Source organism: Schizophyllum commune (assembly GCF_000143185.2).
Source record: "Schizophyllum commune H4-8 unplaced genomic scaffold SCHCOscaffold_4, whole genome shotgun sequence".
Lineage (NCBI taxonomy): Eukaryota > Fungi > Basidiomycota > Agaricomycetes > Agaricales > Schizophyllaceae > Schizophyllum > Schizophyllum commune.
In genome coordinates, this window is record NW_026089541.1 from 2,959,130 (window position 1) to 2,986,536 (window position 27,407).

Here is a 27,407-nt window from a genome sequence, read left to right on the forward strand (position 1 = left end):
ACGGAGATGACTGAAAGCACCCCGGGATGGTTGCCTGTGTCGTGACGTGCGAAGTGCGGTAAACGGCTCGGGGACGCGGCAGACCCTTCGCCCACTCCAGAATACGGCTACTGCCCTGCAGCGTGGCCGTCCCGGCCGAGGAAGCGTAGCGTGGTACCTGGTGATCCGGTTCGTCTCTGTCGCTTGGAAGCGGACAATACCCGGTGGCCTCACTACCATTCAGGCTCTCGTCGTAGTAGTCGTTTCGATCGTCGGTATCGACAAACCACTGAGGGGGTTCGATGGATAACGAGCAGAAGCCCCACTTCCTCTGCAAGCGCGACAAACAGGAAGTCCAGGGCGTGAGATTGAGGTGCACCGGCGGCGCATAATCCAAGGCCTCTTGAGCCATCGCGCATACCGAGACCGGGTGACTGTGAATCTCGACGACAGGATAATCCTTGACCCAACTGTAGAAAGCCTCGCCAGTAATCGGGTGTATACCATGGTTCCAGTCTTCGTCGGTCTGAGGTTGCATGAGTGAGCCAGGGATCAGTTTTTCCGCCCGAGTATTGAGAGGGATGAAAACGTAACGGAAGGAGCTGCCAAGCTAGATCAAAGGTCAGCTTCAAGTGTCGGTGGGTGGGGGGATTTCCACGTACTGCTGTTAGAGGGCGCCGTGGCGAATCATCTTCTTCATCACGGTGCCAACCGCCCGCTCGCTGGGTGAAGGCCATTGCGTCCATATATGTCTTGTGCGTCGGCAGGAGTACAAAGTCTCCAGCATTATACTGACGAACGATGTCGGAATGTACTAGGGAAAAGACGTTAGCAGACGACTCGAAAGACGGAGAATGGCACCCACAGCAAATCTCGTTAGGTGGACTATCCACGTAGTACAGGAAGCCTCCCCGTTCTAAGCCCCAAGCCCACTCCATTTGAGCCCTCTATGAACCTCATGAGACTCATAGCAGAAAGCATGACCATTGTTACACACCTGTAGCTCCGTCGTAGCGTCCGCTGCGGAAAGGGCGATGAGGTTGATGATGTACAAGTTCTCCTCTGCACCAGTGATTGGACATCTAGCATACAGATCAAACATCGTTAGCAGAAGAGATACGGCGCGTGGGCCGCTGCGCGCCAGATGAAGATGAGAGAAACAAGAACGCGCTGCCACTCTTTGTGATTGTTCAACTTGTTTCGGCAAATGCCGGAAATCACATCACGTGGAGATCAACAAGTTCAACCCGAGCCGCCGTGTCTCTTTTCTTGCCCTTCAGCGTTGTCGAGTTTGCGGCTTTTTTGACGTATATAGACGAGATCAAAAATTATGCTTCCCATATCCTCGAACATCTAAGCGAGCTTAGGTAGAGAATAGTGAAGCATACGCCAGCACACCACATCACAAATACTTGAAGTAATTCAAGTTGTCAGAGCGGACCAGCCACGTTATAATCCCCAGAAGATACGATTGCATCTGTGATTATCTGGTACGAAATACAGGGGGATCGCGGAACCTGACGCCCAGGTCGAACGCCCTCTCGCGAATATCCGGGTCGACTTCCTGCACGATCTCGACGCGGAGAGGGTCACGAAGTCCGTGGTCATGACGCAGTTTCAGCGCCTCGAAGAGGCGATCAACTGGCAGGACTTTAAGGCGGAGACAAAGGCGCTGCAGGTTTGGCAGTGCGTGGTAGTCCTCGTTCCGTAGAGCCTCGAAGATGATGTCCGCCACGGCGCTATTGGTCTGAAGCTCCAGAGATACGAGATGGGCGGCAGCGTCGGATACGAGATACTCAAGGAGGCCTGCCTTGTAGCAGAATGACAGCTCGAGGCTGACGTGCGTGAGCGTTGATAGTGGGCGGCCGAGGAAGTCGAAGACGCTGGTGTCGAGTGCCTTGGTTGGCCTGCCACCGAGCAGCGATAGCCTCACGTAAACGAGATTCTGCGGCGTGACGATGTTGAGCAGCTCGCCGACCTGCGCACGTTTCTCTGCATCGAGATTCTCGGCCTTGATACTGAATGAGACGAGGTTAGGAGCTTCGAGGGGGTCAGTATCCTCGAGTGAGCCTTTGTTGAGGTTGTAGGTCACGTCGATGCCATAGCGAACGTTCCTCTCGTTGAATTCCTCGATGACTACGCGGAGATCCGCAACACTGGCGACATTGACGCTGTAGTTCGTATACGTCGAGGGGAATTGGGGGCCGAGTTCGTCCGCGCCGTGCGCAGGCAAATCTGTGCTTCGATAAGAACGAGGATAATCTCTCGACGAACAGATGAGCACGAACCTTCCACTGTAGGCGGAAGAATTTGGTACATTCCCGTTTCCTGAACTCGCTTCAACTTCTTGCCAATTCCGGGATTGCGTCCGCGCTGACTGTGGCTGGATGTTAGCGCCGAAGCGAAGTGCATGAATGCCGGCTACTTACCCCTGCGACACCGTATAGTCAATCCTTGTCTCCTTTGCTTTGCCACGAGCCATTTCTGGGTATGTGCGCTGTGCTGTTACTGGGATGAGTTTAATGGCGTTGTTGGCTCCTGAAGTCGTTCGCGCCGTTCTTTATATGCGGACGATGATCGAGACATGCTTATGACCGGGCGCTCGTCCGGACCACAAGCTCACATCTATTGGAACCCATAGACATAAACTCGCGAACCCTACAGCATCCAGAAGTCACACGCAGGGCCAGTTTTCCCCATATATCCGCCGTAAACCAAGTCTAGTGCTGCTAAGGACGCCTTGAGCTCGAGGTTCATGATCATTTGTAACATTGGCGGTGCAGTAGTCATGGATTTTGATCGAGGGTTCATACCGGGAGCATGCCAGAGCAGAGATACGCACACAAAGCTGGGGCGTGGAGGCGTCATAAGCAGATTGCACATGAGCGTCGGACACAAGCAACCATGAGGCGTGGTGATGGGCGATGAATGGTCGGGTTTCCCGGTCCGGCGATCCGGCGCAGATATAAAGGAGCGCCCACTGTCTGAGAAAGACCATGATCGTCCGGATGCAGGCCAACTGATTACCACTAGCGTGTGGATGAGTCCCCACCTGGCGAGAGCTCGCGGCTTTCGAAGTCGTGCGCTCTGGTTGAGTTTGTTAGGGGGACAGCTGCGCGGCGCGTGTGGTAGATGGGTCGACACGCCATCGTTGTCGAAACTGCCGGGTAGGCAGCTAGCCAGCGGTGGCAAGACCCATCCACGTTTGGGCCCATCGTGAGTTTGGACGCCTGCCTCCGGGCTTTAAAATGCGAACGCTCACGGTGGGTGGACTTGTGTCCATCGCGATTGCACAGGCGGGGCTGTGGATGCTGTCCGCCTTTCTTACAGCTATGAGAGCGGCGGGCAGTGGAGGTTTCGCCTGGACAACCGCTACCACAATGGTATTTCACATCAACGCCTCCTGCTCAGGGCCAGGCGATAGATGCGGAATATCCTTTGTGGCGTCGGCGAGGCATCCTGTATATGTCTTGGGCATTTCCGAGTAGCGGCACATATCTCTAGATATGCAGCGCAAGGATCTATGCCCTGGCGCATACGCTATGCTTCGTTGGCATGGACGAAATTTTTGGAATCCTTTGAGGTCCTTTGAGACATGTTCACGTCGAGTTCCCCTCAGAAATGTGGTAGATTTGCGCGTAGACTTACTAACTATCATCCTAGGAGCAGCAACGTAGTCGCTCTTTCACCTAAACGTAGCCAACTGCTTGTGACTTATCCTGGAATACACCGGTGAGGCAGAATGAAAAGGCGCGCACGCACTAGCTCGCTCAGTATGGGCCTTAATTACATAACACATCGAACTTCCACCATGTTATCATCGTTTTGTGAACTAGGTCCTCTATAAAACTACCAAACTGCCGACAACGATGTCCCCTAGCCAAAGGTCTGCGACTGTGAAAGAAGTCAGCGCGTTGCGCACGTCTGAACAAACGAAAGACATACCGAACGCGCACTCCGCTTGATCTTCGACAACCGCCACTCGTCCGGCTTCTCGTACTTGTTGTACAGCGGCTCGATCTTCTCCTGCTTCTTCCGCTTACTGATCTTGTTCGCGTCCGCCACCTTGAAGAACTGCGGCGCGACCTCCACCAGCCACTTGGGCTCGATCGCCGTCACATTGTGGCAGTACTCCCGCGTTGTGAGCACCAGCTCGTGGTAGATCAGCCACTCGGGTGCGCGGTTGAACAGCGCGGAGGACGGGTGGATGTACACGGGCGTGCCCTCGACGAGCGTCTTGTAGCCCTCCTGCGGGTCCTTCTTCGCGGTGTTCCGGAAGTAGCCGGAGCAGATCGCGCGCCGGACGCGGTTGTAGTCGCGCCCTGCGCTCAGGACGTCGTGCTTGTAGCGGTCCATGATGCCGAGCAGCTGCTTGCGCACGTCCTGAGCGCGCCGCATGCTCCGCGCCTGGATAAAGTTCTCGTAGCACCAGGGGTTCGAGAAGTTCGCCGCCTTCCAGCCGTTGTAGACGGTGAGCAGCGTGAGGTGGTCGCCCTCTGCCTGATGGAACTTGGCCTTCTTCGCGTCTGCCTGGCCCTGCTTGTCCTTCGGGCGGTAAAAGACGCTCTGCACAGACAGCATCGCGACGATGGACAGAATCTCCTCCGAACACCCAAGCTCGACCGACGCGATGAGCATCTTCGCCAACGGTGGCTCCATAGGGAAGTCCGCCATCTTGCGCCCCAACCGCGTCAACAGCCCCTCGTCGTCGAGCGCGGACAATGCGTACAACGACTCCAACGCCGTCAACATCGTCTGCGCTGGTGGCGGGTCCATGAAGTCGAAGCTGAGCAGGTCGTTGATGCCCATCGCCTTTAGCTGCAAGATCGTCGTCGACAGGTTCGTCCGCTGGATATCCGGGATTGAGTTTGGCAGCATCTCGTTTCTGAACGCCGCCTCCGTGTACAAGCGATAGCACTTGCCCGGTCCTGTCCGCCCTGCACGACCCGCCCGCTGCCGCGCCTGCGCCTGCGAGATGGGCATGACCACGAGCGAGTCCATACCCAGCCGCGGGTCGTACGCGTTCTGCTTCGAGAAGCCCGGGTCGATAACGTAGTAGATACCGGGGATCGTCAGACTCGTCTCGGCGACGTTGGTGGCAATGACGACCTTCCGAGATCCCTCTGGCGTAGGCTCGAAGACGCGAGACTGGACCTCGGACGGTAGGGCGGAGTAGATAGGTAGGATGAGGAGCTCGGGCACCTTCGGACCCAAGGCCTTCATGCGCTCGAAGAGGATCTCGCAAGCCGTGTCGATCTCTTCTTGACCGGTGAGGAAGAGGAGGATGTCGCCGCGCGGCTCAGACAAGTGGATTTGCATGACCGTAATGAGCGACGCGTCGAGGTAGTCTGACTCCGGCTCCTTCGTGTAGAGGACCTCGACGGGGTATGTGCGACCCGGGATGGTGAAGATCGGGCATCCGAAGAAGTACTTGGAGAACTTCTCAGCATCCAAAGTAGCGGAGGTGACGATGAGCTTGAGGTCTGGTCTGCGCTTGACAGCCTCTGCAGCGAAGGTCAGGACCGAATGATGCCAACATTAGAAAGTAGGCACGTACTCTTTAGCAGTCCGAACAGAACGTCCGTTGCAATGGTCCGTTCGTGAGCCTCGTCAAGCATGATGACTGAGTATTGCGAGCACAGAGGATCAATCAGACACTCTCGCTGCAGCATACCATCCGTCATGTACTTGATGCGCGTCTCCGGACTTGTGCAGTCCTCGAAACGGATCGTGTACCCGACTTCCTGCCCGAGACGACAGCCGACCTCCTCCGCGACACGCTTGGCGACCGACATGGCGGCGACACGACGAGGCTGAGTGCAGCCTATTCTGCCCTTGTCCGCGTAGCCTGCCTCGGCGAGGTACTGAACCATCTGTGTAGTCTTGCCGGAACCGGTATCGCCGACGACGATGAGTACTTGGTGCTATACACATAGTCAGCAAATTGCATGTCTGCGATTGCAAGCTGAGGCTTACCTCGTCGATGGCTTTCAACAACGGGTCGCGCAACTTGTAGATGGGCAGAGACCGTCGTTGGTCCTGGATGCTGAGCGATGTAATCTCTCCGAAAGTTGTCGCCTTGTTGAAAGTCTGCTCCTTCCAACGCGGCGCCTCGCTCGCCTTCTGCCCCTTCAAGTTTCCGCGCAAGTCCTGCGCAAACTGCCTGTCACCCTCCTTCGCCATCGGGTCCAGCCAGGAAGTGCTGAAGTCACGGGCTTGTGAGTCCGCTGCCTCATTCGCCTCCTGCTGACGAAGCTCGCGCCGCTCCTTGGCGAGTGATGCACCTGCCAGAGCAGCGCGATTGAGGGAGCCGTCCGGAGCCTTGACGATCTTCACCGGACTGAGGTCGAGGGTGCGCTTCGTCTGGCCAGCAAGGAATGGCGGTTCCTCTTCTTTGATCTCAATATCAAGCTCCTCCTCGACCTCCGCGCGAGCCGCACCGCTGCCGAAGTCGTCGTCGATATCCGGGTAGTCACTCGCAGGCAGAGCACCAGACGCGATAAGCTGCTTGATCTCCCAGCGCTCCGGCGACGTCAGACGTTTCGCAGAACGGGTTGGAGGGGGCATGGGATCGTCGCGCGAGTTGAGGGGGAGGGCGTTGGCGCCTGAGGACGCAGCGGAGTAAGCACGCTTGCGGTCCTCCTCCATCTCCGCCTCGGACTTGATGCGCAGCTCGGGTGTGAGGTCCTCGCCCGTGACCTGGTTCACGTCCTTCATGGAAAGGGTGATGCGCGAGCCAGCGACGGCCATGACCTTAACCTTGACAGGCTGATTCCTGCTCAGCAGGTCAGCAGCCGAATTGATGCGCACTCCCTTCTGGATATTGGAGACGTGCACCATACCTATACAGGGGTCAGAAGACGTCGATCGTGAGAGGGAAGGGTACGCGCCTTCTGCTCGTCCGGCGATGCCCTCAAGCTGCACGAATGCCCCGAAATCCTTGACACCCGTCACTTTGCCGTCGTAAATCTTGAAGACCACAGGCCGGTCGTCCAGTCGTGGCGGTCGACGACCGCGATTGTAGCCGCGCGGGGGGCTGCGTCCGCGTCGAGGACTCGGGCTCCGGCGCTGGCGCTTCGTTTCCCGGCCGTCATAGTCGTCCTCCGCTGGACGCGTGCGCGGCGCCTTCTTCCCCGACACCAGATCACCGAGCTCGGCCAGGAAGACGTCGTCTGCCACCGCTGGCGGCGGGTTCTTGTCTTGTATCGCGAGCCCAGGGAACAGCCGCCTCTTCTTCTCCTCCTCTGGCAGCTCTGCAGGCTTGTCCACATTCATGCCATTGTTCGTCTTCTCCGGTCGCTTTTTGTGCTTCGGGTGCATGCTGAGGATCAGACGGTCGACATTCTCGATGAAGGAGTCGGGGAAGTCGGCCCCCATCTCCTGCAGCTTCGTCTTGAACGCGGGGAGGGATTGGTTGGCTTGGTCATGAAGGGCAATGACGAACTCGGCGAGGGTTTTGTCGCTGAGGCCAGTGTGATTGCTGATTTCCTGGGTGATCTTCGCAACGAGTGACAGGTATTCGAGGTTGTATAGGTCGTCTGCCATGATCGCCGGCGTAAAGGAACCTTGCTTGCAATTGTCACTTGTGAGCAGTTGGGCCATTGTGCAATTTCCCACGCCACAAATTCGTGTTACCGCCTCGATTTCAACCCATCTCTCATGCGAGGGTCAACATTTCTACGGTCCTTCTCATAGTCGCTGCTCTGTCGGGCCTACGGAGATTAGGAATAGGGACCGCGCATCGCAGGAAAATATTGATGACCACGCGACGTGGCACGCGGCACTTGCCGAGAACAGGTTGAACACTCACCGGCTGTGGCACTGGCAACTCGCTGTCTCATACTCTCATCTTGATCTGGCGCACGACAACTCACGACGTGTAACTCTCTCTCTCTGCAGAAGTGTCCAATTACGGGCGCAGCAGAGGGCTTGAGCTTCATGAGTCTCGTTGACCCTTTGCAAGTGGATGCCGCACCCGAGAAACAGGTGTGTGATCATAATCGAGATATTCTTGCTTCGTCTGAAATACACCTCAGATAGCTCAGCTGGAGTGGTCGTAGGGTATTGAAAGAGGCGGCTTGCTTTACTACATAGAACGGGAGAATGACGGCTGTTGTGTTCAGTCAAGGAGGGTGCCGCGCGCTGTAGCATAGGAGTTTAGAGAGGCAGAAGAAGGAATTTGTAAAGGGGGAATCTCGCGTGGGATGGTGGTTCAGGACAAAGAACGAAGCGCAGAGTGTGGTCCTGTGTTTGTTCGACGCAAGGGAGTTACCTAAAGAAGGAATTCCCCGGAAAGGGGCAAGCCGCGCCAAACACGGAATGTGACGCGCAGTGCGAAGACGGACGCGACTTGACTTTGCATTATTGACCCCATCATGGATCCCGGAGTGCCCCTCGTCGTCGACAACGGAACTGGTGTATGTCTCTCCGCGAACGTCTCGGACGACACTGAGCCCTCCATCAGTTCGTGAAAGTCGGCTACGCCGGGTCCAATTTCCCTGAGCATGGTGCGTGCTAAGCATACCCCGCGGCGATGGAAACTCATCACAGCGATGTCCAGTCTTCCCCTCCATTGTCGGTCGCCCAATCTTGCGCGCGGAGGAGCGCGTTGGGTCTGCGGTCATCAAGGATATCATGATCGGCGACGAGGCCGCGGAGAACCGCAACTACCTGCAGGTCACCCAGCCCATGGAGCACGGTATCATCAAGAACTGGGAGGACATGCGCTATCTGTGGAACTACACCTTCGATGAGAAGCTCAAAATCAACCCCCAAGGCCGCAAGATCCTCCTCACCGAGCCGCCCATGAACCCGAAGGCCAATCGCCAGAAGATGGCGGAGGTCATGTTCGAGGAGTACGGCCTTGGGGGCGTATACGTTGCGATCCAGGCCGTGTTGACGCTTTACGCGCAAGGTGCGTGGCTGATTTGTAGCTCACTGTACACAGCGCTGACGCATGGCTGCGCAGGTCTGACTACCGGTGTCGTTGTCGACTCAGGAGATGGTGTCACACACATTGTCCCCGTATACGACGGCTTTGCACTCCCTCATCTGACACGGCGATTGGACATTGCTGGCCGCGATGTCACCCGCTACCTCATCAAACTCCTCCTCATGCGTGGCTACGCCTTCAACCGAACCGCCGACTTCGAGACCGTCCGCGAGATCAAGGAGAAGCTGTGTTACGTTAGGTGCGTGCTTGTGTGTCGCGCAGCGAGCGTGTACTAACTTGCCTCGCTCAGCTACAACCTCGACCTCGACACTCGATTGTCGGAGGAGACGACGGTCTTAGTCGAGAACTACACCGTACGCGTCTAATCTTACCTTCTTCCTCTCCTCACACTTTATCAGCTGCCCGACGGCCGAACAATCAAGGTCGGCTCCGAGCGCTTCGAAGCACCCGAATGCATGTTCCAGCCACACCTCGTCGACATCGAGCAACCCGGTGTTGCTGGTAAGTACTGCACTCGTCCCGATCTCACAGGCGCATGTCACTAATACTTGACCCAGAAATGCTCTTCCAAACCATTCAGAACGCCGCCGTCGACGTCCGCAGCGAGCTCTACAAGCACATCGTCCTATCAGGCGGTTCCAGCATGTACCCCGGCCTTCCTAGCCGTCTCGAGAAGGAAATGAAGCAGCTCTACCTTACGCGCGTGCTGAACGGCGATCCGTCGCGCTTGAACGTGAGTTTCTCCACTTCCTTTCGTTCTGCCATCGCCCCACTCCGTACCCATGTATACCTTTTTGCCCTCGCTTCCTTCTTCACAATCCCCCTTCCCTGCTCTTTTCCTCTCTCTCTTTCCCTCGCCGCCTCGTGCTCATCCCATCCTGCAGAAATTCAAGATCCGCATCGAGGACCCGCCCCGCCGGAAGCACATGGTCTTCCTCGGCGGCGCCGTACTCGCGGACATCATGAAAAACCGCGAGGATTTCTGGATATCGCGCGACGACTGGTTTGAGCAGGGCGTGCGGTCGATGGATAAGCTGGGGAGGGGGGATTAGGTGCGGATAGTGCCAAACACTGTACGATTGGAGACTACGATTTCACGCAATACGAATGTAAGAATTGGATGGACAAGATGCGCGACAGGTTGGGACGCTCGTACTGCCCCAAGAGTGAACTGTCACGCTAGCACTCTATGTCTTTCCACCCTGATTCGCAAACTTTGAAAGGATACGACTATGCGGGTTTGGTGGGACAGACAGCCGCTGAAAATCGGCCGTCGGAAACGTCACTTCGGAGGGGACACTGAGAAAGACGTACGCTCGTCCCCCTCGTCCGCGGTTCTGCTCGTGGACAGATGGCTGATATCGTTCCCAAACTCTTGCACGTAGTCTATCGTCAACTTATCTAGCGGTGTGACTGAACTGGAGAACTCAGTCAGCGTTTGCAAGGACTCATGGCCGTGCAGTGCGTGCGCCCGGGAGTATATCATGTCTGCGAATATCTGCACCAGCTCCTTCGCCGCTGTGGCAATCATATGGTCGCCGCGTATCCCATGCACCTCGAGGCGGGAGAGATTTGGCAGGAGCTCGCACGAGTCTGGCTTGTCGGGGGAGCGCGTCAGCGCCCGCAGGAGATCACTGTTCATCCCCATTGGCCCTGACCTCTCCTCCTCCTGAGATAAGTAGCGCATGAGGTCTTCGTCGCGTATGACGAGCTCTGAGAGCATACTGGCGGCCCTCAAGCACTCGATAGCCGCCTCGGGCGGCGCTCGAACGTCAAGGAGGGTGAGTGATGTCAGGGAAGGCCACGACGCACGGGCCAGCATCGCAGAGAATGCCTGTAGCTGTAAAAGCCCAGTGCGTGCGCTCGTCGTCTCGCGCAGGAGAACGCTCTGCAGCTCCGGCGCGGAGCGGATGAAGCCCAACATCTCGAATGCTTCGTCGAGAACAACGAGGGAGCGAAGGGCAGGAAAGTCTGTCATCAGCGCCGGCGGCACATCTTCGTCGCCTGTGATCTGGGAGACCCATATGCCACCGTTCTCGAGCGTAGACGCGCATTGCCTTATGAGCCGACCAGCATCTATCACGTTATATGGCCGTGGTGTATGTCCGCAGACACAGAGATCGGTTGGGCACCACGGCGGCAATATAGTCTCCTCCCCAGTCGGTATAGCGTGGGGATCAATGACGATCTGACGAAGAAGAGGAGCATCCCAAAAGAAGTCGAGCGGGCTGTATTGGTCGTGCGCCTCTGAGTACAGGCTCAAGCGCAAAGATTCCAGGAGGGGGACGGGCCTGGACGGCCCTTTGACGCGGAAGACCTCGACGGGGACTGTAAGGTCGGCAGACATCCACCTTGCCTTCTCCTGCGCGAGTAGTCTCCAGCTTCGCTCAGAGCTTGCAGATCGATTGACATACTCCCTCCCAGCGCCGTACGTGATAGAGAGCGGCCTTTGTGCTGAGCGCTCGATGTATGTCGTGGTAATCAACGCCCACTTCTCTTCCGCCACCGTACCTGAGGAGGCACCGTTGTCGTCGTCGTCCGAGTCGCCTGCATCCTCCTCTTCATACCATGTGTAGGGATTGGCATCGATGGAGTCGGACTCAAAGAAATCAGACACGGGGATTCCGCTATCATCCTCGTCCTCCTCATCGGGATCAAAGCCGAATAAACGCTCCTCGTCCGGCATCCCTACGAAGATATTGATCGTACTCCATAACACGGGAGTACCTATGGTGATCTCGCGCCAGAGAAAGCAAATCTGAGTACACGGGTGAGCAATTGTTCCACTTTTCTTCTCGTACCAATCCTCAGGAGTTGCCAGGGTGAATATATACGACAGTATCTCGGGGTACAGTCGGCGAATGGGGGACAGAAGGGCCTTGTGTAGAGCGAGGTGGTCGGCGAGAGCAGAAGTCGACGAGGGTGATGCAGAGATCTCCTCTTCGAAAATAGCGATCCTTTTCTTCAGCAGGTAGGCTTCCTCAGGTGAGGGTACATGGCCGCTCCTATGCAGAGATAGGGTCGCGATGTCGGCGCGCATAGAGGCTGTTGTCAAGTCGTCGGCCCTCAGTTCCATCTCGGCACTTGAGGTGTGCTATCTCAACGTCAGCTCGTGTGCAAGAACAGTCAGTGCAGAGACTTACAGTTGAGACCTCCCAGGGGCATATGTGTATCAGTGTCATGGAGGTCGGGGAAGAAACACGACGCGCTTCGCGGGAATCTGATCCTGACCTAATTTGCTCACGGCCCCGTGCCATCATGTGTATCATGTTTGGAAGTGCGAACATGAGCACCACATACCTAAGTAGTATGGTAGGGAGCAGCTGCAAAAAAAGTCGTCATGAACATAGTTTCCATGAAAGGCATGTAAGCACAGCTCAAAGATGGAATGCGAAATTCGCGTTGAGCAAACGGGGCCCGGGCCCCGGGGTGCACGTGACCGCATGTGATTCGATGTTCAACTTCGGAAATCGACGCGTGTATACGGGGCCATAGCGCGCGCTTCTGTTGGCTCCATTGCAAAGAGATTCGGCGCCAAAAAGAAATCAAGAGCGTGTAGCAAGCATGCTACGTCAGAGTGTTCGATTCGTTTCTAGAGCATACATATTGGCATGCGGAGAAACAACTGGGTCGAGAGGCTGGAATGGGCACAGCTAGAATTTGATCCCTTCCTCACGTCGTTGATTCTGAGCAACTCATTAGATTAATGCGTGGCACATTGACTTCTATATAGCGCACCTTTTTTCGACGTCTTCTCGCGTTCCATAGCAATATCGAGAACATCATCCAACGTCAGATCCGGGTCCAGGTTGGTCTCAAAATCATACAATCCCTCATGGTACTCCTCCGCGTCGATGTCCTCGAGTCTTGAGATGACCATGTCGGTCAGAATTGGCATGCAAAGCTCGCGCTCTTGTCGACCGTATGCAGTCCGCCAGCTGAGCGTCAGGTCGCCGAGGTGCGGGAGGAAGGTGAGAGATTCCGGTCGCGAGTTGTCGCGCGTCAGCTTGCGCAACAGAGGTATTATGTCGAACGGCCCATTTCTTCCGAGCCGGATGCGCTCGAGGGAGAACTGGCCTAGGGAGGGAAGGAGCTCCAAGCACTCGATGATATCGCCGCAGGATGCAGAGATATCGGTGAGTAGTAGGGATTCAAGCCGCATAGACAAGTCGCGGAGGAGCATGACTTTTAGGCAGGCCATTTGATCAGCGTAGATGCCCTCACTCAAGGTAGATCCGCGCGCCATCATATGAAGGGTCGTGAGGGCCGGCGCGTCGATGTAGTAGAGCAGCTCGCAGCCTCTGTTGGCCGTCCCGAGGGTCTTGAGGCGGGACATGCGCGTGCGAGTCTGCGGCGGGTCGAAAGGGCGAGGGGCGCAGGTTAGCATCATTAGGCATGTCTCCACGGACTCCGCGCAGAGCGTAATAGGGTACGCGGCCGCCTGCATGTCGTGCATCGATTCCGAGCAGATTACATGCACAGTGGACGGTTTCCACGAAGAGGGCACCGACGGCAGGACGTCCGGGAACCAGTACTGGACCCTCACATCCTCGCAAGTGAGGCGGCGCATGTTGGGCGCGTGCGTGAAGGCAGGAACGGGATGCGGATGGGTCAGAGCTTCTTCCTCCCAGCCCCCAGCCGACAAGTGAATGTCGACAAGAGCGGGAAAGTGCAGATCCTCGAGGCCTTCGTAGAACTCATATGGCGCTTGTACGTGGACGGAGCGCCATCTGTGACATTCCGCGACAAGGCGCTTCCACGCGGACACGCCCACATCGACCGCATCGTCTCCCATGCCGTTGAGGAAGGTGACGTTGAGCAGTGCGCCGCCGGAGCGCGCGAGCCAGACGTCGACAATATGATCCCATCGCTGATTTCGCTTACTCTTCGAGAGCGGGCGATGGCCGTCCTCGCTGTCAGATTCATCCTCGTCCTCATCTTCGTCCTCGTTTTCCGACGTGCTCTCTTCCTCCACGACAATCTTGATCGTGTTCCAGAGTGCGTGCGTGCCCAGCGCGATGGCCCGCCAACCGCGACAGACCTCGGCGTACCGGATGTCCTGCATTCTGTCGCCGCTGCACTCGTCGTACCAGGTTGCCGGCGCCGCCAGGAGGAAGACCTCCGAAAGTAGCTCGGGTGGTAGGCGGCGAATGGGAGCGACAACCGCCTTGCTCAAATCGCGTACCCGACGCGCTTCGGCGAGCCGAGCCTCCATCCGCTCAATCTCCACGTCGAGGCGGGCTGTCTGCGCTCGCATGATTTGAACATCATAGAGCGAAGGGTTCCCCGAGGAGAAGGCAGAACCTTTGGCGAGAGCGTCCGTCTCGGCAGCCAACTTTTCCAGTCTGTGCCACAAATGCTCGTCAGAAAAGAATAAATTCGGATCAGGTTGGTCGTGCTCACTCAGTCATGGCAAAAAGCGCTCGCGATACTTTGTCAAGGCGCGTTTCGGGGTGTAGAATCGTTCCCGCGCGTCCGAGTGCGATAGGACACGAAGCCGACGCGCCGAGGGAGGCTTGGTCCGTTGCGTCAGCCCGAACTTGCCAAATCCAACACGGACGTCCAAAACAAGAGCAAATCCGAAAGTCCGCTCCAAACAAGCGCAAATCTCAAAAATTGCCAAATCCGGCGATCACAGTCACGTGCAAGGTTCCAGCCAACATGGCCAAGTGTCAGCGATTGTATTCGTCAATTAGACCGTAAGTTCTATGCGTAAGATGAACAGGTAGTGGGGGGCATGCGTCGTCAGTACTAATACATTGCGTAGACGGCCCGACTAGAATGCGGGGCGTGGTATAACACGCCCAGCGCGTCGGTCGGGCTCAGACTGGAGAACAGGAGGCAAAGATGTCAATGATATAGGAGAGCAGATTGAGATGCGTGGTGGTCATTAGTGAGTACGTGCTCGGTATGTAGGGGTCGGCGTAGGGTAGTCGGCCCCGACATGGGGTGCGTTGGAGCGGGTCGGCGGGCGGGATCGGGAGAGCGCGGTCGGGGCGTCGACGGGTCCAGATTTTGGTCGCCTGCTTACGCCTGCGCCTTCTCCTCGATGTCCTGCTTGGGGGCGATGACCGGGGCCTGCGTCGTCGCCGCAGCGTACGGGGACCAGGCGCGGATGCGCTCGCCGTAGCGGATGAGGATGAACTGAGAACGAAGTCAGATGCGGCTCATGCGAAAGGAAGTACGCATGTACTCACGGGAAGGGGGACCATGACCGTGGCGATGAGCGCGCAGAGCGTGCCCGCCCACTGGTAGCCGAGGTTGACGAACATCTGCTGCGAGTAGAGCGGGAACGACGCGGCGAGCATGTTCCGGATGAAGCCCTGCGCCGAGATGGCGGAGCTGGCGTACTCGCCGTACCCGTCGGCCAGGTAGTTCTGGACGGCGTCGAAGATCATGTAGATCGACCAGACGAGCGGCGCGAGCGCGATGCAGGGCACGATCCAGTGCACCGAGGCGAACTGCGTCCACGAGAACCAGAAGAGGGAGATGGGGAGCATGACACCACCAAAGCACGACCAGTAAAGGCGCGCCTCGGGAACCGCGATGCCGTTGTTGTTCTTCTGCGCGTTCTCGTAGAGCTTGGCCTGGTGGAAGCACGAGATGAGACCGAGGAAGGTGCCGACGATGCAGGCGATGTACGGCAGGCCGGCGACACCCTCGGCGAACCCGTGGTGGTTCTGGAAGGTGAGGGGGATCTGCGGATATTGTGAGACCGGATCCGAGGACAGACGACGGGCGGGATACGTACGACCGTGAAGAACAGGAAGACCATAGCCCATGCGAAGGCGAGCCAGAGCGAGAAGAAGAACACGACGGGCTCGCGGACCATGAGGATGAAGGCACGGGTGGTGGACTTGTGCAAGAGCTCCTTGAGGGAGGTCGCCTCAAGCTCGGCCTTGGCCTTGTAGCGCGGGTCACCGGTCTCCTTGCGGAGCTTGGCGGCACGCTTGGCCAAAATGGACGAGCCGCGGGTCTCGCGGAGGAGCAGGACCTCAAGAAGGCACATGGTACCGTTGGAGATCAGTTGGATCCTGCAGGACGTCAGTACCTAGCTTAGGGCGACGATGACACGCGGGACTTACCACTCGATCCAGCGCCAACCGATATTCTGGTCGATGAAGCCGCAGTACAGAGGAGCCGCGACCGTGCCGAGGACAGCGACAAACGAGAACATGGCGATGGGCAGACCGCGCCTCTCCGTCGTCCAGATATCGGCGAGCGTACCGGGGATGATGGTCGTACCGGCAGCACCGAAGCATCCGGAGAGCAGACGGCAGACGATGATCGTGCCGATGTTCTTCGCAAGCGCGAGGGGGATGAACCAAACCGTGAACATGATGTAGCAGCCGAGGTAGATGGGATTGCGACCAAGGAACTCGGAAAGGGGGCCAAGGAACATGGGGACGACGGCGAAAGAGGCTATCGGAAGAGTCAGATCAAGATAGAATTGCGCCGATGACCGAACGTACCGTTGAAGACGAACATGCCAACCTGACCGGCCTCGCGGCTGACGCCGAGCTCAGCGACCATCTTGCCGACACCGGCAGAGTAGGAGGCTGTCGAGAGCCCGATGAAGAGACACATGAAGCAGAGGAGCCAAGTCGTCATCCATTTGCGCTTGTCGGACCACTGGACGCGTCGTCAGTGACGGTTTGGAGGCGGGGGAAGAGAGGGCTACGTACGTTCATAGGGTTTTCCGGGTCGTTGGGCTCGAACTCGACCAGAATGACATCCGACTCCGTCATCTTCGTCGTGGAGTTGGCGCTCGCGTCGTGCGAGTGCTCACGATGGTCGACGTCGGCGACTGCGCGAGGGTCAGAACAAGGCATGGCTGCGAGGTCTGGAGAGGGGACTTACAGGACTGGTCCTGCTTCTTGGTGAAGAGGCCCATGGTCGGGAGTTCTGAGGCTGCTGCCCGGAGGGTTGTCGTTAAGTTATTCGTGTGGTGGTTTGCACTCGAAGTGAGTGAAGAGAGAGGAGCTCTTTCGCTGGCTTAAGTACGACTGCTCGGGAGAATCTGGCCGGGTGGTCGGTGAGCGGAGGAGAGTCGAGCTGAGGCCCAGCTTGGGCGATTTTTATGCGGCACGAGGTAATATTTGACGCGGTAGGCGTGAGGGGGGCTGTGGAGATCGCCGGAGGGACTTTGGGGCCCGTCGGGGTGCGCACCGAGCGAATGAGAGGGGCCAAGCGGGCGATCGCACGCTTATTCCAGAGTTGTTGAGCCGCGTCGAGAGCGAGAACGGTTGCCGAAACCAGTAAGCGGGCGGCTATTCTTGGCGAGACCCCATGTCAGCAAGCCGACAACGCGCGCAGGATCGCCCGACAAGTCGCCGACGCGGGGAGAGTTGTGTTGGGCGAGCGAGAAGGGAAGCTCTGGGCAGGGTGGGGGATGGGATGGGGGATAAGCTCGGGCCATTTCCCCAGCGTCGACCAGTGTGGGCCTCCAGTCTTCGCGTCTTCGCCAGCAGCTGGACTCGCGCTTCGTCGCATCCTCGTCGGCGCACATGACGTTCGGGGTGCCGAGACACTCGTGGGCGTGGCGCGGCTACCGCACCCGCGCGCCGTCGCCCGCGCCCACCGCATGCGCGCGCCTCTTCCTTCTCGCGCGCCCGCGGCCAGCCCAGGAACGACAGGAACGGGGGGCCCCGCCAAGTCCCCGCCGCCGGTCGGGGCATCCCGGACCCGTCACGTGCGGGGCGCACGGGGGCGCATCATCCTTCCCACGAGCGCCCGCCGACCCCGCCCTTCGCGAAGGAGCGGCGCGGGGTACGCGGTGGTTCGAACCGGGGAAGGATGGGGTAGCGCCGTGGGAGAGTGGCCGTCAGCGACGACGGTGGCGGCGGGCGCGGGCGGCAGCGGCGCGTGAGGGGGATGGAGGGTGTACGTCCATGGTCGACGTGGACGGCTACGGCGCGTCAGGGAGTGCTCGGGAGCCCGGGGGCAATTTCTTGAGGTTAGAGACGCAGGTAGACATTGCTGTTCGATCCGTGAGGCGCGCAGAAAGACCAGGAAGCAGCGGAGGCGCGCGGCGACAGCGACGAGGGCAAAGCAGAGTGAGGGAAAACGGGAAGAAAGGCCAACAATCCGGCGCCCCGCGAATTTTATATATGTACCCCTCGCCGGAGATTGCGCTCTAAAGTGCGGGGCTGGGGATCCAATTTCCATTTGCGCGTCCCAGCTGACCTCCCCTCCGCACCAACGGCCCTGATGCATGACAACACACCGATAGCCTTCCCCTGGTCCAGAAACGCGGCGAATAAACAGAACGCGCTCGATTCGAGCAGCCTCGCAGGCGGTACAAAGCACGACGACAACAACCAAGTACAGAGAGTGCTCTACAGGTATACAAGTACAGTACACGGTACAGATGCCAGCACGATAACAGCAGAAAACCGGGAGAACATAAAAAAGGGCCCATCGGGGGACAAGGATCATGGCCATCTGGGGCAGCAGGAGGCATCATGCGCTGTACGCCATCCCCGGCGCGACAGGTCCCGCGTACTGTCCGGGCCAGCCCGCCGGATCTGACGACCAGTCCAAGCCTGCCAGCGCTATCAGTCTCGCCCTCTACTATGCTGGAAAATTCGCAGACGCACCATCGTGCATGATTGTGGCAAAAATGTCCTCGAGCCCCCCGCCGCCGTGCCCGTTCGTCTGCGGGTTCGCGCTTGCGCTCGGCTTGGGTTGAAAGAGGAGCTGCTTGGTGTTGAAGACGATCTCGCGATAGTGCGCCGCGGGCGGGTGCGCGACCGTGTGGTCGAATATGTCCGATGCCAGACAGACCAGCCTCGCCAGCAGGGACGCCTCGTGTGGGGGATGGTGCACCGGCGGCGCCATCTGGGGCATTACGATATTGAGCTCCTCTGGGGGCTGGATAAGCAAGGAAAGGACGGATAGAATTATCGGAAACACCCACGGTCAATCGCGCCTCGTTCGAACGCGAGCGCGAGGAAGACGGTCGCAAAGGCGTGCGTGACCCAGTAGGCATCGATGCTGAAGCGGAAGGACGCCAGCGCCTTCGGGTTGACCGTCAGGGGTGTCCGAGGAAGCGTCCGCAGCGTCTGTCCGAGGGGCGCGTGCGCCGCCTCCGCCGACAAACAGTGCAGCATCGAGGCCGCCGCGTCGACGCTCGTCCGTAGCGCGGTCGACATCGGCTCGCGCTTGTCAGACATCCGCCGGCTGAAGAAGCCTGGTCCCAGCGAGACCACATTCAGCCCGAGGCGATACCACTGACGACCAACTGTTAGTTCGGATGATCGGGCCGGTAGCAAGGGGGTGGCGCACGCACGCGCAAGGCCGTAAAGGGCATCTGCGTGTTAAACTGTTGGTAGCCCGGCGTGCTGGCTGGGGCGCGGTCAGGGAGGCAATTGAGCGAAGAGGGAGGCGCGTACAGAAGACGACTGTCCAAACCCTGGATTGAACGTTAATTACCCTCGCGAAGGCGGGGAAGCGGGGGAGAGGGTACTCACGAATCCCACTCGTCCAGGTCATTGTTCGCTTTCTGCAGCGAGACCGGATCAAGGGCGCACAGCGCGGCGTCGCCGCTATGCCTTGCGGCACGGTTCACGATCGCGACGAGTTCGCAGAGCCCGGCGTATCTCAGGTCGGTCGGCTCTGCCAGCGGATTTCCCCCAAACGTGCGCGCGACACTCGTCGCCGGGAACGGGTCAAGCGTCATGGGCAGGCGTGCCGTCATCACCAAGCTGCCGCAGCGCGTCAGCCGACCGGGACACAGCAGGGCTGTAGACTGAAAGAATTGAACAGGCAACGCACTGATGGTCAGTTGACAGCAAGTTCACCCAGACACGCATCCGGCGCATGTCCTCCTCCGTGATCTCCTGCGTACCGTTAAACGCGTACACGCAGCGCTCGAGCCCAATGAAGAGCGCCTGCCGGATCGCGTGGCCGATCATCGACCATGCGGAGACGTCGTTGAAGCGACTTCGCGGGAGCGAGGTAGAGCCCGTCGCAGGCACCTCGAGCGGCATCCACTGCGCATAGAGCAGCAGCGCCTGCACCGTCTCCAAGCACATGTCCGCAGACGTTGGCCGCAGAAAGAGAGACATGATGCACTGGTCGAGCTGGTCGATGATCTGCGGGTATCGCGGGTGCAGCCAGCTTTGCGAGGAGGACGGCTGGCAGTGCCAGTAGCGTGCCCCGATGGAGCAGATGGTGGTGAAGAGGAGGGGGCTGTAGTGGCGTATTTCAGTGGCATCGCGCTGGGTACGGGCGCTGAGTAGGGGTGCGAGGGGGTGGCAATTCTCGAAATGGCTGCGACGTGAAAAATCAGTACAGTCAGAATCAGTCAGAAAGGTCGTGGCGCACATATCGAACATGCTCTGCGCCTCATCGACGGTGATGATGTCTTGGCTAACTGGATCCATACCGAAGGCGCTCGGGCGAGCGTGAGATGGGGCTCGCATCGAGTATGGGGAGCCGTCAGTGGGGGGAGGCATGCGTGGTATTGCTGGGGTGTCTGGGTAGTCATCCTCGTCCTCGTTCGCCAACTTCCGCAATGTCGCTATGGGTGCGCCCAGCGACACCCCGTCCATCGTAAACTTGCGCTTTGGCGCACGAGGCATTTCGTGCGGCTGCGTGACGGGGGAACTAGATCTGCATTCAGCCGTGTGAGCAGCGCCAGGCGGGCATAGGCTTCCTACGCACGAGATCGACGCCGAGCTGCTGTTCCCAGCGTGGTAGTCGCCGTTGACTGTGTGCGTGCTGGGGGACGCATGGCTCGGGATACCGACCTTCGCCTCGAGCTCTTCGATGCGTTTGCGGTGACTGGCAAGCCTGTGAATGCATGAGTGTCGTTCCCCCAGCAGTATCAGCCACTCACTCGTTGCGAAGCTGCTCTACGGCGCGGAACGAGGACTCCGCCCCCTCATATGGATGGAATCGCCCACGCGGTGCTTCTGTCTCGAAAGAACACGCCTTGCCCGCAGCCTTGCATCGCTGACACGGCGCGACGGCATTATCAGGGTCGACATGGCAGCGCTGCTTGCGGGAGCGGCACTGGAGACAAGCGCGGCTTGTCCTGCGTATTTTCTGTCCCTCCTGCGCTTGCGAAGAGGATTCGCTGAACGACGCATGCCCGTCCGGCTCCATGACGGTGAGAAGCAAGAGCCGCTTTCCAATCAGCGCCGTTCAATAGCAAGAGCAGAAGGAGTAAGCTATTGGTTATTGCGGAATCTAATCTCGGCGCTAACACTGATAACCACGCGACAGCGATCAGCACGCGACTGGACCCACAACAAAATGCTTCCGCGAGGTCTGACCTTCGGCGACCATCCCTCCCTCTGAGACAGCGTCGACAATGGATAAAACTGCCTCAACATCTCTTATCCTCGATACACGACAGTGGAGTACTTTTTGGCCAAAATCTACACCAATCCACTTCTGACAGACGTTGCACTCTCAAAGCTTTATCGCAGCAGTGCTGGTCCCAAGTTATGGCCCACATTAGACGCATGCATGCATAGCAAAACCTGGGCGCATTTATTCGAGAGTCCACGCATTTCAGTGGTCTTCTTGCTACTGACTTTTTTCCTCTCCACCGCAACAGTACGTGGATCTCATGCAAATCACTATCATAGCCAAAAACACTAGACGATAAGCACAGCTGGAGTACAATACCAAGATACGAATCAAACGGAACACACGACTATCAACAACCTAAAGAGTGAACCTGCCCACGATATGTCAGTACGAAGATGGTGGCACAACTCATTCGGCGCCGGACATACCGGAAAAGCGGTGAGTCCTCGCCCATCTCTGACAGCTGCTCCTCGGTGTACGTCTCCTTGATGACAGCCGGGTCCATGGCGTCGCGACGGCGATTTTCCCGACGTAGCAGGTACCAATTTATCATGCAGGGAATCATAGCGCCCAGGACTGTCGCGCCGATCGAGAAGCCGAACCCGAGGGGATATGTGGGAGCCTGTCAAGGTAAATTAATGGATCAAACGCGAGGAGAGGGTCGTGGCGCACCTGCTCGGCGATGTAGATGTTGGACCCAATCCCGCCACCACCGACTGAGCCCCAGGCCATCATGAAGCCGATAGACGCAGCGCGCTTGGTGGGAGAAACGACGTTATTTGAGATCCAGGCGCCCTAGTAGACCATTAGCGCCTAACAAAAACAGCGGGATTGACAACTGACGATTCCTGGCGCCTGTGCAGAGTACCCAGCGGCGGCGAGGAAGATGGCGAAGTAGCTGACACCGTAGAGGTGCGAGTAATGCACCGTAACCATAAGGATGATGATGCCGCTGAACGTCTCCTTGTCAGCACCGTCTCAACACTTCGCCATCACGCGCTAGACTACGCACGTCAGGCCAAGGCAGTAGCTGAACATGATCGCTTTCATGCGCGATTTGTAGCGGTCGGACCAGAGGCCGACGCACACCGTAACGATCGTCGCGAAGACCTGCACTGCTGATCAGCGCCTCTTCGACGTGAGAGGCGGTCATGGCCACGTACGTATGGCGGGGTCGTTAGCGCCTGCGCCTTGATGTTCGAGTACCTGGAATCAGTCAATATCTGCTCGTCGCCAAGTTCGCGCATCGGACGCACCCGAGGCTTGCGACCATCGTCGGGAGCGTGTACGACAGGGAGTATGTGGGTACAGAGCCTCCCCACCAGAACATCGACATGATGGTGTACGTCTTCCAGTCCTTGAGGGCGGCGCGCACATCCGACCACTTGAACCGCAGGTCAGGAGGATTCGCTGCATGCAGGGATTAGAACGAGTATACTTGACGCGACAATCGACGCACGTCCTGCGTGGTACTTGGACCTTAGTGTAATGAAGCGCGCCTCTTCAGGCTTCAGCCACTTCTGCTTAAACGCATATGGGAAGTCCGGCAACACATAAAGTCCTACTATACCGGCCGCCACGGTAATGACGCCCTCTGCAAAGATATGAGCTCGCTGTTTATCTAGCTCAGGGGGAAATGGCACTGACCTATGAGGAAGAGCCATCGCCACGCACGCCAACCGTGGTGGCCGTCAAGGTTACCGATGCCGTATGCAATCACGCCCTGTGATCCACTTAGCTTTGCAGGGCAGAAAAATAAGGCAGCCGACGCACGCCAAAGGCCCTGAGGGCGACAAGTAAGGTTAGCCCTAGAAGACTAAGCACATATGATTGACATACCCTGCGGCGGTATTGGCGCCGTAGAAGATGGCCATGCGAGTTTGCAGCTCGTGGGGAAGATACCAAGTCGACAAGATGAAGTACGCGCCGGGGTACATGCCCGCCTCGCTGCATGTGAGTGAGTCTCAGCAGCGGAGACGCGGAGGCCGCGACGCACGAGCAGCCCAGCGCGAGGCGGATGGCGATGAACGAGCCATAGTTGTTGATCACGCTTGTGAGCGTAGAGACGGTGCCCCAGAGGCAGATGATGATCGGGAACCACACGCGCGGACCGAGGCGGCGGAGCATGATGTTCGACGGTCTGCGGTTGCAGCATCAGCAGCAGCCAAGGCGAAAAGTGCGCATATTCGACGTACAGTTCGCACGCACCGTACGTGAAGAAGAACACCGTGAGGCCCAGATTGAACTGAGTGCCTGTCATGGGGACTCTGCGCAGCGCACGGTTAGCGCGGGCGACGGGCGACACGATACGACTGCACGCACTCCTCGAGAAAGCCGAACAGCTTTGCATTGCCAGCATTTGCCTCTGCGGTGCGGTGTCGAATGGGGAGGTCAGAAGACTGGATTATGCCACTCACTGTCAAGCGAGCAGAGCAGATAGAGGAGAGAAAGGAACGGCAAGATGCGGATGTCCACTTCGCAACGTCGTAAGTGTGGACCGTCATTTAGACTACACGTCGACTAACGCTTTCTGAGCAATCGCCGGTGGGCTGCCGGGTCCGTATCATAATGGGCCTTGCGATCGAGTGTCAACTGCGCACTGCGAAGCAGAATAATTGCGCACGCACCTTAAGCGCCAGGTATTCTTCGTACTCTGCCTCATGGTCCGAGAGCGTCGCCGAGTGCGCAGAGGCGAGCGCGCCCGCGTCCTTCTCGTCCACCTTCTCGCTAGAGTCGTGGGCACTCATGTCTGGGGCGGTGGCGCAAGGGGAGGAACGCAACTAGCGCTCCCCTGTTGCCTGAGAGCGACGTCTTATACACGACCCTTAGCTTCCCACAGGCAGGGTGGCGCCCCTGCCGCCGTCGCCGCGCCGCGCTTTGGCCTTCACTGCAGCAATCAGACCGCAGAAAACCCAAGTCCGGCGCCATCATACCTGGCGGGGATGCGGCATGCCAGCCCGCCGCTTGCCTTTTTGGGAACGGGAGCGTGCGGGCCGAGCCGACGCGCGCCAACCGACCGGACCGGACCGACCCCCGCTCCCCATCCGGAGCCCATTGTGCACGTTGCGGGATGGGGCTCTCCCGATAGGCAGTTCCCGAGATGGACGAGGCTTGCGAATATCCAAGGCCGCGGCGGCTTCATGCCCAGATTATCCGCAAGATGAGATGCCACTTATATAGCCCGCCGCACGAAATTCTGCTCAGCACGCTTCTCCTCCCCCTCGTCGCTCATCATGTCCTCCCTTGCCGTGCCCAACAAGGTCGTGCGCCCAGTCAACGACGATGGGTCGCCTCTATACCCTGACTACATGCGTCCGCCGACTCTCCTACTTCCTGGGATTTTCTGCTTACTTCCTACCAGCTTTCTACGATCCCCTCGAGAAGGTCGAGGACAAGGGGCCCTTCGAGCACGTTGACCCTGGGCACCGCGCCGATCCGGAAAAGCCCAACTTGCTCAAGGATGCCACGAAGATTTTCGACATGTCGTGAGTGCCATCAGCCCTTCTACTCGTCTACTGCTCACCGCTCCCAGTCCGTGGGTCGGGACTGAGCTCCACGGCGTGCAGATCTCCAAGCTGTCGTCAGAGGGACTCGACGAGCTCGCGCTGATGGCCGCCGAGCGCGGCTGCCTTGTTTTCCGCGACCAGGACTTTGCAGACATTGGCTTCGAGGCGCAGAAGAAGATCGTCAGGTGCGTACTTCCCGGCCGCCGCTCTCGCGCCCTCGCTCAGTCTACTCGACAGCCACTTCGGCCCCCTGCACATCCACGGCTGGGCGCCGCACCCCGTCAACGGTCCAGTCGAACACATGATCATTTACGACCACAAAGAGTAAGCTTTTGCCGTCCATCGTGAGCATCGCGGCGCTCACCTCCCCCGCAGCGACCTCCGCGTACGCAAGTCGTGGGCCGGGAAGTCGCCGATCCAGTTCCACAGCGACCAGTCCCCCGAGCCGCAGACGCCCGGCACATCTTTCATCTGCATGCTCGAGTCGCCGAGCGGAGCCGGCGGCGACACCATCATCTCGTCGTCCGTGCGCGCGTTCGAGCGCCTGTCGCCGTTGTTCCGAAAGCGCCTGGAAGGCCTGTGGGCTGTGCACTCGAACTGGGAAGGCGCGATGACTGAGGTCAACAACAACGGGCAGAACGCCGTCCAGCGCCGCCCCGTGCTTCAGAACACCCACCCGGTCGTCATCCAGCACCCGGTCACCAAGCAGAAGGCGCTCTACGTCAACCCCGTGTATACCAAGCGCATCGTTGGTTTCCAGCAGGAGGAATCGGAATATGTGCGTGCGCGGGCAGAGGAACGGAGACCCGGCGCTGATTCCCATCACAGTTATTGAAGTTCCTTTTCGACCATATTGTGCGGGGGCAGGATTTCCAGTGCCGTGTCCGCTACGAGCCTGGAACGGTCCTCGTCTGGGATCAGCGCATTACGACCCACTCGCAGACCCTCGACTACCCCGTCGGCGAGCGCAGGCACGCCTTCCGTCTCACTCCTATCGCGAACAAGCCCATACCCTCCAAGGTGGACGAGGACGACGAGCGCTGCGTCAAGGAATGGCAGGGCATGTGAACCAAATAAGTTACTTGGGATCTCTGGATTACAACTTTGTACGACTATTGAACGACCTATTGACGACTTCTGTGGATTTCCTGTCGAATCATGGATATAATGAACAATGTGGCTTCCCATAATCGTTCGTCTCGTCAATAATTCTGCGCGCCGCGAATGTGCAAGGTAAAGTACCGCTCCTGCTGTCCAGGCCCATTACCCTCATAACGTACAACCGGAAAACCCTAGGCGGAGCGTCAGAAGTGCGTAAACGAAGCGAAGCCAAATTGACGCACCGAAAACAAGAATATATTGATGAGGAGAGCGATTTCAGTAGTAGATCGAGTCCATCAGTATCCATAACGGTGAGCCTTCCTTCATCGAGGCGGCCTGGACCTAGCGGCGCACGCGCAGCAGTGAGATGGGTGGGTGGGATGACTACGCGTAAGCGCTTACGATTTTGATCATATTCTGCGGGCGACGCGTCAGCGAGGTGTACGCGCTCCTAAGTGGTGGTGCTCACCGTCGCCTTGTCATGTATAGTCTCCACCAACGTCCCGCGCACACTGACGATCGGCTGCGCGCAGAGCCCGCCTCCCGGGCTGGATATTGGCACGGCGCTGGCGCAGAGGACGAGCGCGAACGCGAGCGGGAGGGACGCCTTCATCGTAGCAATTTTCGGTCCGCGGCGCGCCTGCTCTTGTAGGTCTCCAGTTTGCCCCCGCCCCCGGTCTGGACGGCGGAACTTATAGCACAGCGCGCGCCGCCAGGGGCATGTCAGCGCGGGTGCGGATGCAAAGCGTCTCCTCGGACGCAGCCTCCTAATTCAGCGCGCGCGCGATCTCGGTCGCATAGACTCTTTCGCGCGAGCGGCCATTTCTGGGGGGAGGGGAGGAGCAGGTGGGCGCGGGTGGCGGGGAGGCGAATCAGGGCGGGCGAAGAGAGAAGTACAATGGAAGCGGCTGTCGAGGGCGTTTCCCAGGCTCGTGGTGCCCCACGGGGCCGGGCGGCACGTGCGTGATGGGAGCATCAACCGTGAAATTGCCGCCGGCTGCGAAGGCCTCGCCGCTGGACATTCCGTGCAAGACGCCCGTCCCGGCGGCAGATTGGGATAGCCACGTATAGACGTCCTTGTATCATGAGAGAATATGGCAAGACAAAGCCTACACCGGGCGAAACCCGTGGGTTTCGCGAAGCCACACAAGGAATTCGCACTCGGACCTAGGCTGCGGTCCAAAGTACTCCAGCGTCGACTAAATCAACGTAAAGGAAGGGGAGTCGAGATATTCCTATACAACCGGAGACATTGTATGCGCCACCCGGGTCTAGAGGTGCCACGTCGCCACAGAAATCAGGGCCCAATACGGCATGGATCGGCTCCGGCGAAGCCAGTTGCCAACCTTGCTTTCTGCTTATAAGGTAAGGTAAGGTAAGGTAAGGTAAGGTAAGGAGGGAAGGTACGCTACAATATCGCGTCGCTTGGAGGTCCCATGAATTGTGACACGATACGCTGCTGACAGCATTTGTACCCTCCACTGGTACAGTGGACATCCGTATGTTCGCACTCGTTTCCCTTCGCGCACCATCTGAAACGGTCACCG

At 58.4% G+C, this 27,407-nt stretch overlaps 11 protein-coding genes across 11 annotated transcripts; 2 read left to right on the plus strand and 9 right to left on the minus strand.

Moving 5' to 3' along the window:
• Positions 1 to 107: 107 nt before the first annotated feature.
• Positions 108 to 2,860, minus strand: SCHCODRAFT_02677222 (uncharacterized protein; the record flags this gene model as incomplete). The annotated part of the gene is made up of 8 exons (XM_003033473.2): positions 2,409 to 2,860; positions 2,268 to 2,356; positions 1,497 to 2,214; positions 977 to 1,061; positions 845 to 926; positions 642 to 793; positions 214 to 589; positions 108 to 157 (listed from the first exon to the last, which is right to left on the minus strand). Exons 1-8 carry the CDS (start codon positions 2,459 to 2,461, stop codon positions 108 to 110), a joined length of 1,605 nt encoding a protein of 534 aa, XP_003033519.1. The 5' UTR covers positions 2,462 to 2,860.
• Positions 2,861 to 3,623: 763 nt separating this feature from the next.
• On the minus strand, positions 3,624 to 7,532 carry SCHCODRAFT_01188523 (P-loop containing nucleoside triphosphate hydrolase protein). The gene is made up of 5 exons (XM_050341198.1): positions 6,870 to 7,532; positions 5,956 to 6,821; positions 5,537 to 5,903; positions 3,925 to 5,483; positions 3,624 to 3,873 (listed from the first exon to the last, which is right to left on the minus strand). Exons 1-5 carry the CDS (start codon positions 7,522 to 7,524, stop codon positions 3,856 to 3,858), a joined length of 3,465 nt encoding a protein of 1,154 aa, XP_050201326.1. The 5' UTR covers positions 7,525 to 7,532; the 3' UTR covers positions 3,624 to 3,855.
• A 785-nt stretch (positions 7,533 to 8,317) lies between these two features.
• On the plus strand, positions 8,318 to 10,304 carry SCHCODRAFT_02537098 (Actin/actin-like protein). Its single transcript, XM_003032905.2, has 8 exons — positions 8,318 to 8,396; positions 8,444 to 8,486; positions 8,540 to 8,893; positions 8,948 to 9,170; positions 9,222 to 9,285; positions 9,331 to 9,433; positions 9,490 to 9,665; positions 9,817 to 10,304. Exons 1-8 carry the CDS (start codon positions 8,355 to 8,357, stop codon positions 9,982 to 9,984), a joined length of 1,173 nt encoding a protein of 390 aa, XP_003032951.1. The 5' UTR covers positions 8,318 to 8,354; the 3' UTR covers positions 9,985 to 10,304.
• SCHCODRAFT_02687043 (uncharacterized protein) lies at positions 10,134 to 12,088 on the minus strand. Its single transcript, XM_003033475.3, has 2 exons — positions 12,076 to 12,088; positions 10,134 to 12,026 (listed from the first exon to the last, which is right to left on the minus strand). Exon 2 carries the CDS (start codon positions 12,006 to 12,008, stop codon positions 10,215 to 10,217), a length of 1,794 nt encoding a protein of 597 aa, XP_003033521.2. The 5' UTR covers positions 12,009 to 12,026; positions 12,076 to 12,088; the 3' UTR covers positions 10,134 to 10,214.
• Positions 12,089 to 12,467: 379 nt separating this feature from the next.
• SCHCODRAFT_02746982 (uncharacterized protein) lies at positions 12,468 to 14,504 on the minus strand. Its single transcript, XM_050347203.1, has 3 exons — positions 14,336 to 14,504; positions 12,671 to 14,277; positions 12,468 to 12,618 (listed from the first exon to the last, which is right to left on the minus strand). The coding sequence occupies exons 1-3, from the start codon at positions 14,341 to 14,343 to the stop codon at positions 12,605 to 12,607; spliced, it is 1,629 nt and encodes a 542-aa protein (XP_050201327.1). The 5' UTR covers positions 14,344 to 14,504; the 3' UTR covers positions 12,468 to 12,604.
• A 78-nt stretch (positions 14,505 to 14,582) lies between these two features.
• SCHCODRAFT_02620170 (MFS general substrate transporter) lies at positions 14,583 to 17,294 on the minus strand. Its single transcript, XM_050344982.1, has 7 exons — positions 16,793 to 17,294; positions 16,618 to 16,739; positions 16,405 to 16,564; positions 16,018 to 16,354; positions 15,684 to 15,966; positions 15,130 to 15,630; positions 14,583 to 15,076 (listed from the first exon to the last, which is right to left on the minus strand). The coding sequence occupies exons 1-7, from the start codon at positions 16,824 to 16,826 to the stop codon at positions 14,960 to 14,962; spliced, it is 1,554 nt and encodes a 517-aa protein (XP_050201328.1). The 5' UTR covers positions 16,827 to 17,294; the 3' UTR covers positions 14,583 to 14,959.
• A 326-nt stretch (positions 17,295 to 17,620) lies between these two features.
• SCHCODRAFT_02496953 (uncharacterized protein) lies at positions 17,621 to 18,376 on the minus strand (the record flags this gene model as incomplete). Its single annotated transcript, XM_050343050.1, has 1 exon — positions 17,621 to 18,376. One exon carries the CDS (start codon positions 18,374 to 18,376, stop codon positions 17,621 to 17,623), a length of 756 nt encoding a protein of 251 aa, XP_050201329.1.
• SCHCODRAFT_02620175 (uncharacterized protein) lies at positions 18,193 to 21,059 on the minus strand. The gene is made up of 10 exons (XM_050344983.1): positions 20,775 to 21,059; positions 20,600 to 20,728; positions 20,261 to 20,548; positions 19,709 to 20,206; positions 19,405 to 19,638; positions 19,327 to 19,346; positions 19,224 to 19,279; positions 18,852 to 19,164; positions 18,532 to 18,798; positions 18,193 to 18,477 (listed from the first exon to the last, which is right to left on the minus strand). The coding sequence occupies exons 1-10, from the start codon at positions 21,041 to 21,043 to the stop codon at positions 18,395 to 18,397; spliced, it is 2,157 nt and encodes a 718-aa protein (XP_050201330.1). The 5' UTR covers positions 21,044 to 21,059; the 3' UTR covers positions 18,193 to 18,394.
• A 445-nt stretch (positions 21,060 to 21,504) lies between these two features.
• SCHCODRAFT_02620178 (MFS general substrate transporter) lies at positions 21,505 to 24,159 on the minus strand. Its single transcript, XM_003033477.3, has 17 exons — positions 23,881 to 24,159; positions 23,779 to 23,827; positions 23,671 to 23,727; positions 23,576 to 23,618; positions 23,449 to 23,520; positions 23,250 to 23,393; positions 23,093 to 23,200; positions 23,027 to 23,036; positions 22,901 to 22,976; positions 22,713 to 22,847; positions 22,510 to 22,663; positions 22,417 to 22,459; positions 22,266 to 22,363; positions 22,097 to 22,205; positions 21,926 to 22,048; positions 21,682 to 21,875; positions 21,505 to 21,623 (listed from the first exon to the last, which is right to left on the minus strand). Exons 1-17 carry the CDS (start codon positions 23,998 to 24,000, stop codon positions 21,611 to 21,613), a joined length of 1,548 nt encoding a protein of 515 aa, XP_003033523.1. The 5' UTR covers positions 24,001 to 24,159; the 3' UTR covers positions 21,505 to 21,610.
• A 327-nt stretch (positions 24,160 to 24,486) lies between these two features.
• On the plus strand, positions 24,487 to 25,827 carry SCHCODRAFT_02666009 (TauD-domain-containing protein; the record flags this gene model as incomplete). Its single annotated transcript, XM_003032906.1, has 6 exons — positions 24,487 to 24,565; positions 24,615 to 24,738; positions 24,786 to 24,944; positions 24,997 to 25,083; positions 25,135 to 25,537; positions 25,588 to 25,827. The coding sequence occupies 6 exons, from the start codon at positions 24,487 to 24,489 to the stop codon at positions 25,825 to 25,827; spliced, it is 1,092 nt and encodes a 363-aa protein (XP_003032952.1).
• Positions 25,828 to 25,833: 6 nt separating this feature from the next.
• Positions 25,834 to 26,552, minus strand: SCHCODRAFT_02238367 (uncharacterized protein). The gene is made up of 4 exons (XM_050342145.1): positions 26,330 to 26,552; positions 26,263 to 26,277; positions 26,103 to 26,202; positions 25,834 to 26,051 (listed from the first exon to the last, which is right to left on the minus strand). Exons 1-3 carry the CDS (start codon positions 26,471 to 26,473, stop codon positions 26,137 to 26,139), a joined length of 225 nt encoding a protein of 74 aa, XP_050201331.1. The 5' UTR covers positions 26,474 to 26,552; the 3' UTR covers positions 25,834 to 26,051; positions 26,103 to 26,136.
• Between the last annotated feature and the right edge of the window lie 855 nt (positions 26,553 to 27,407).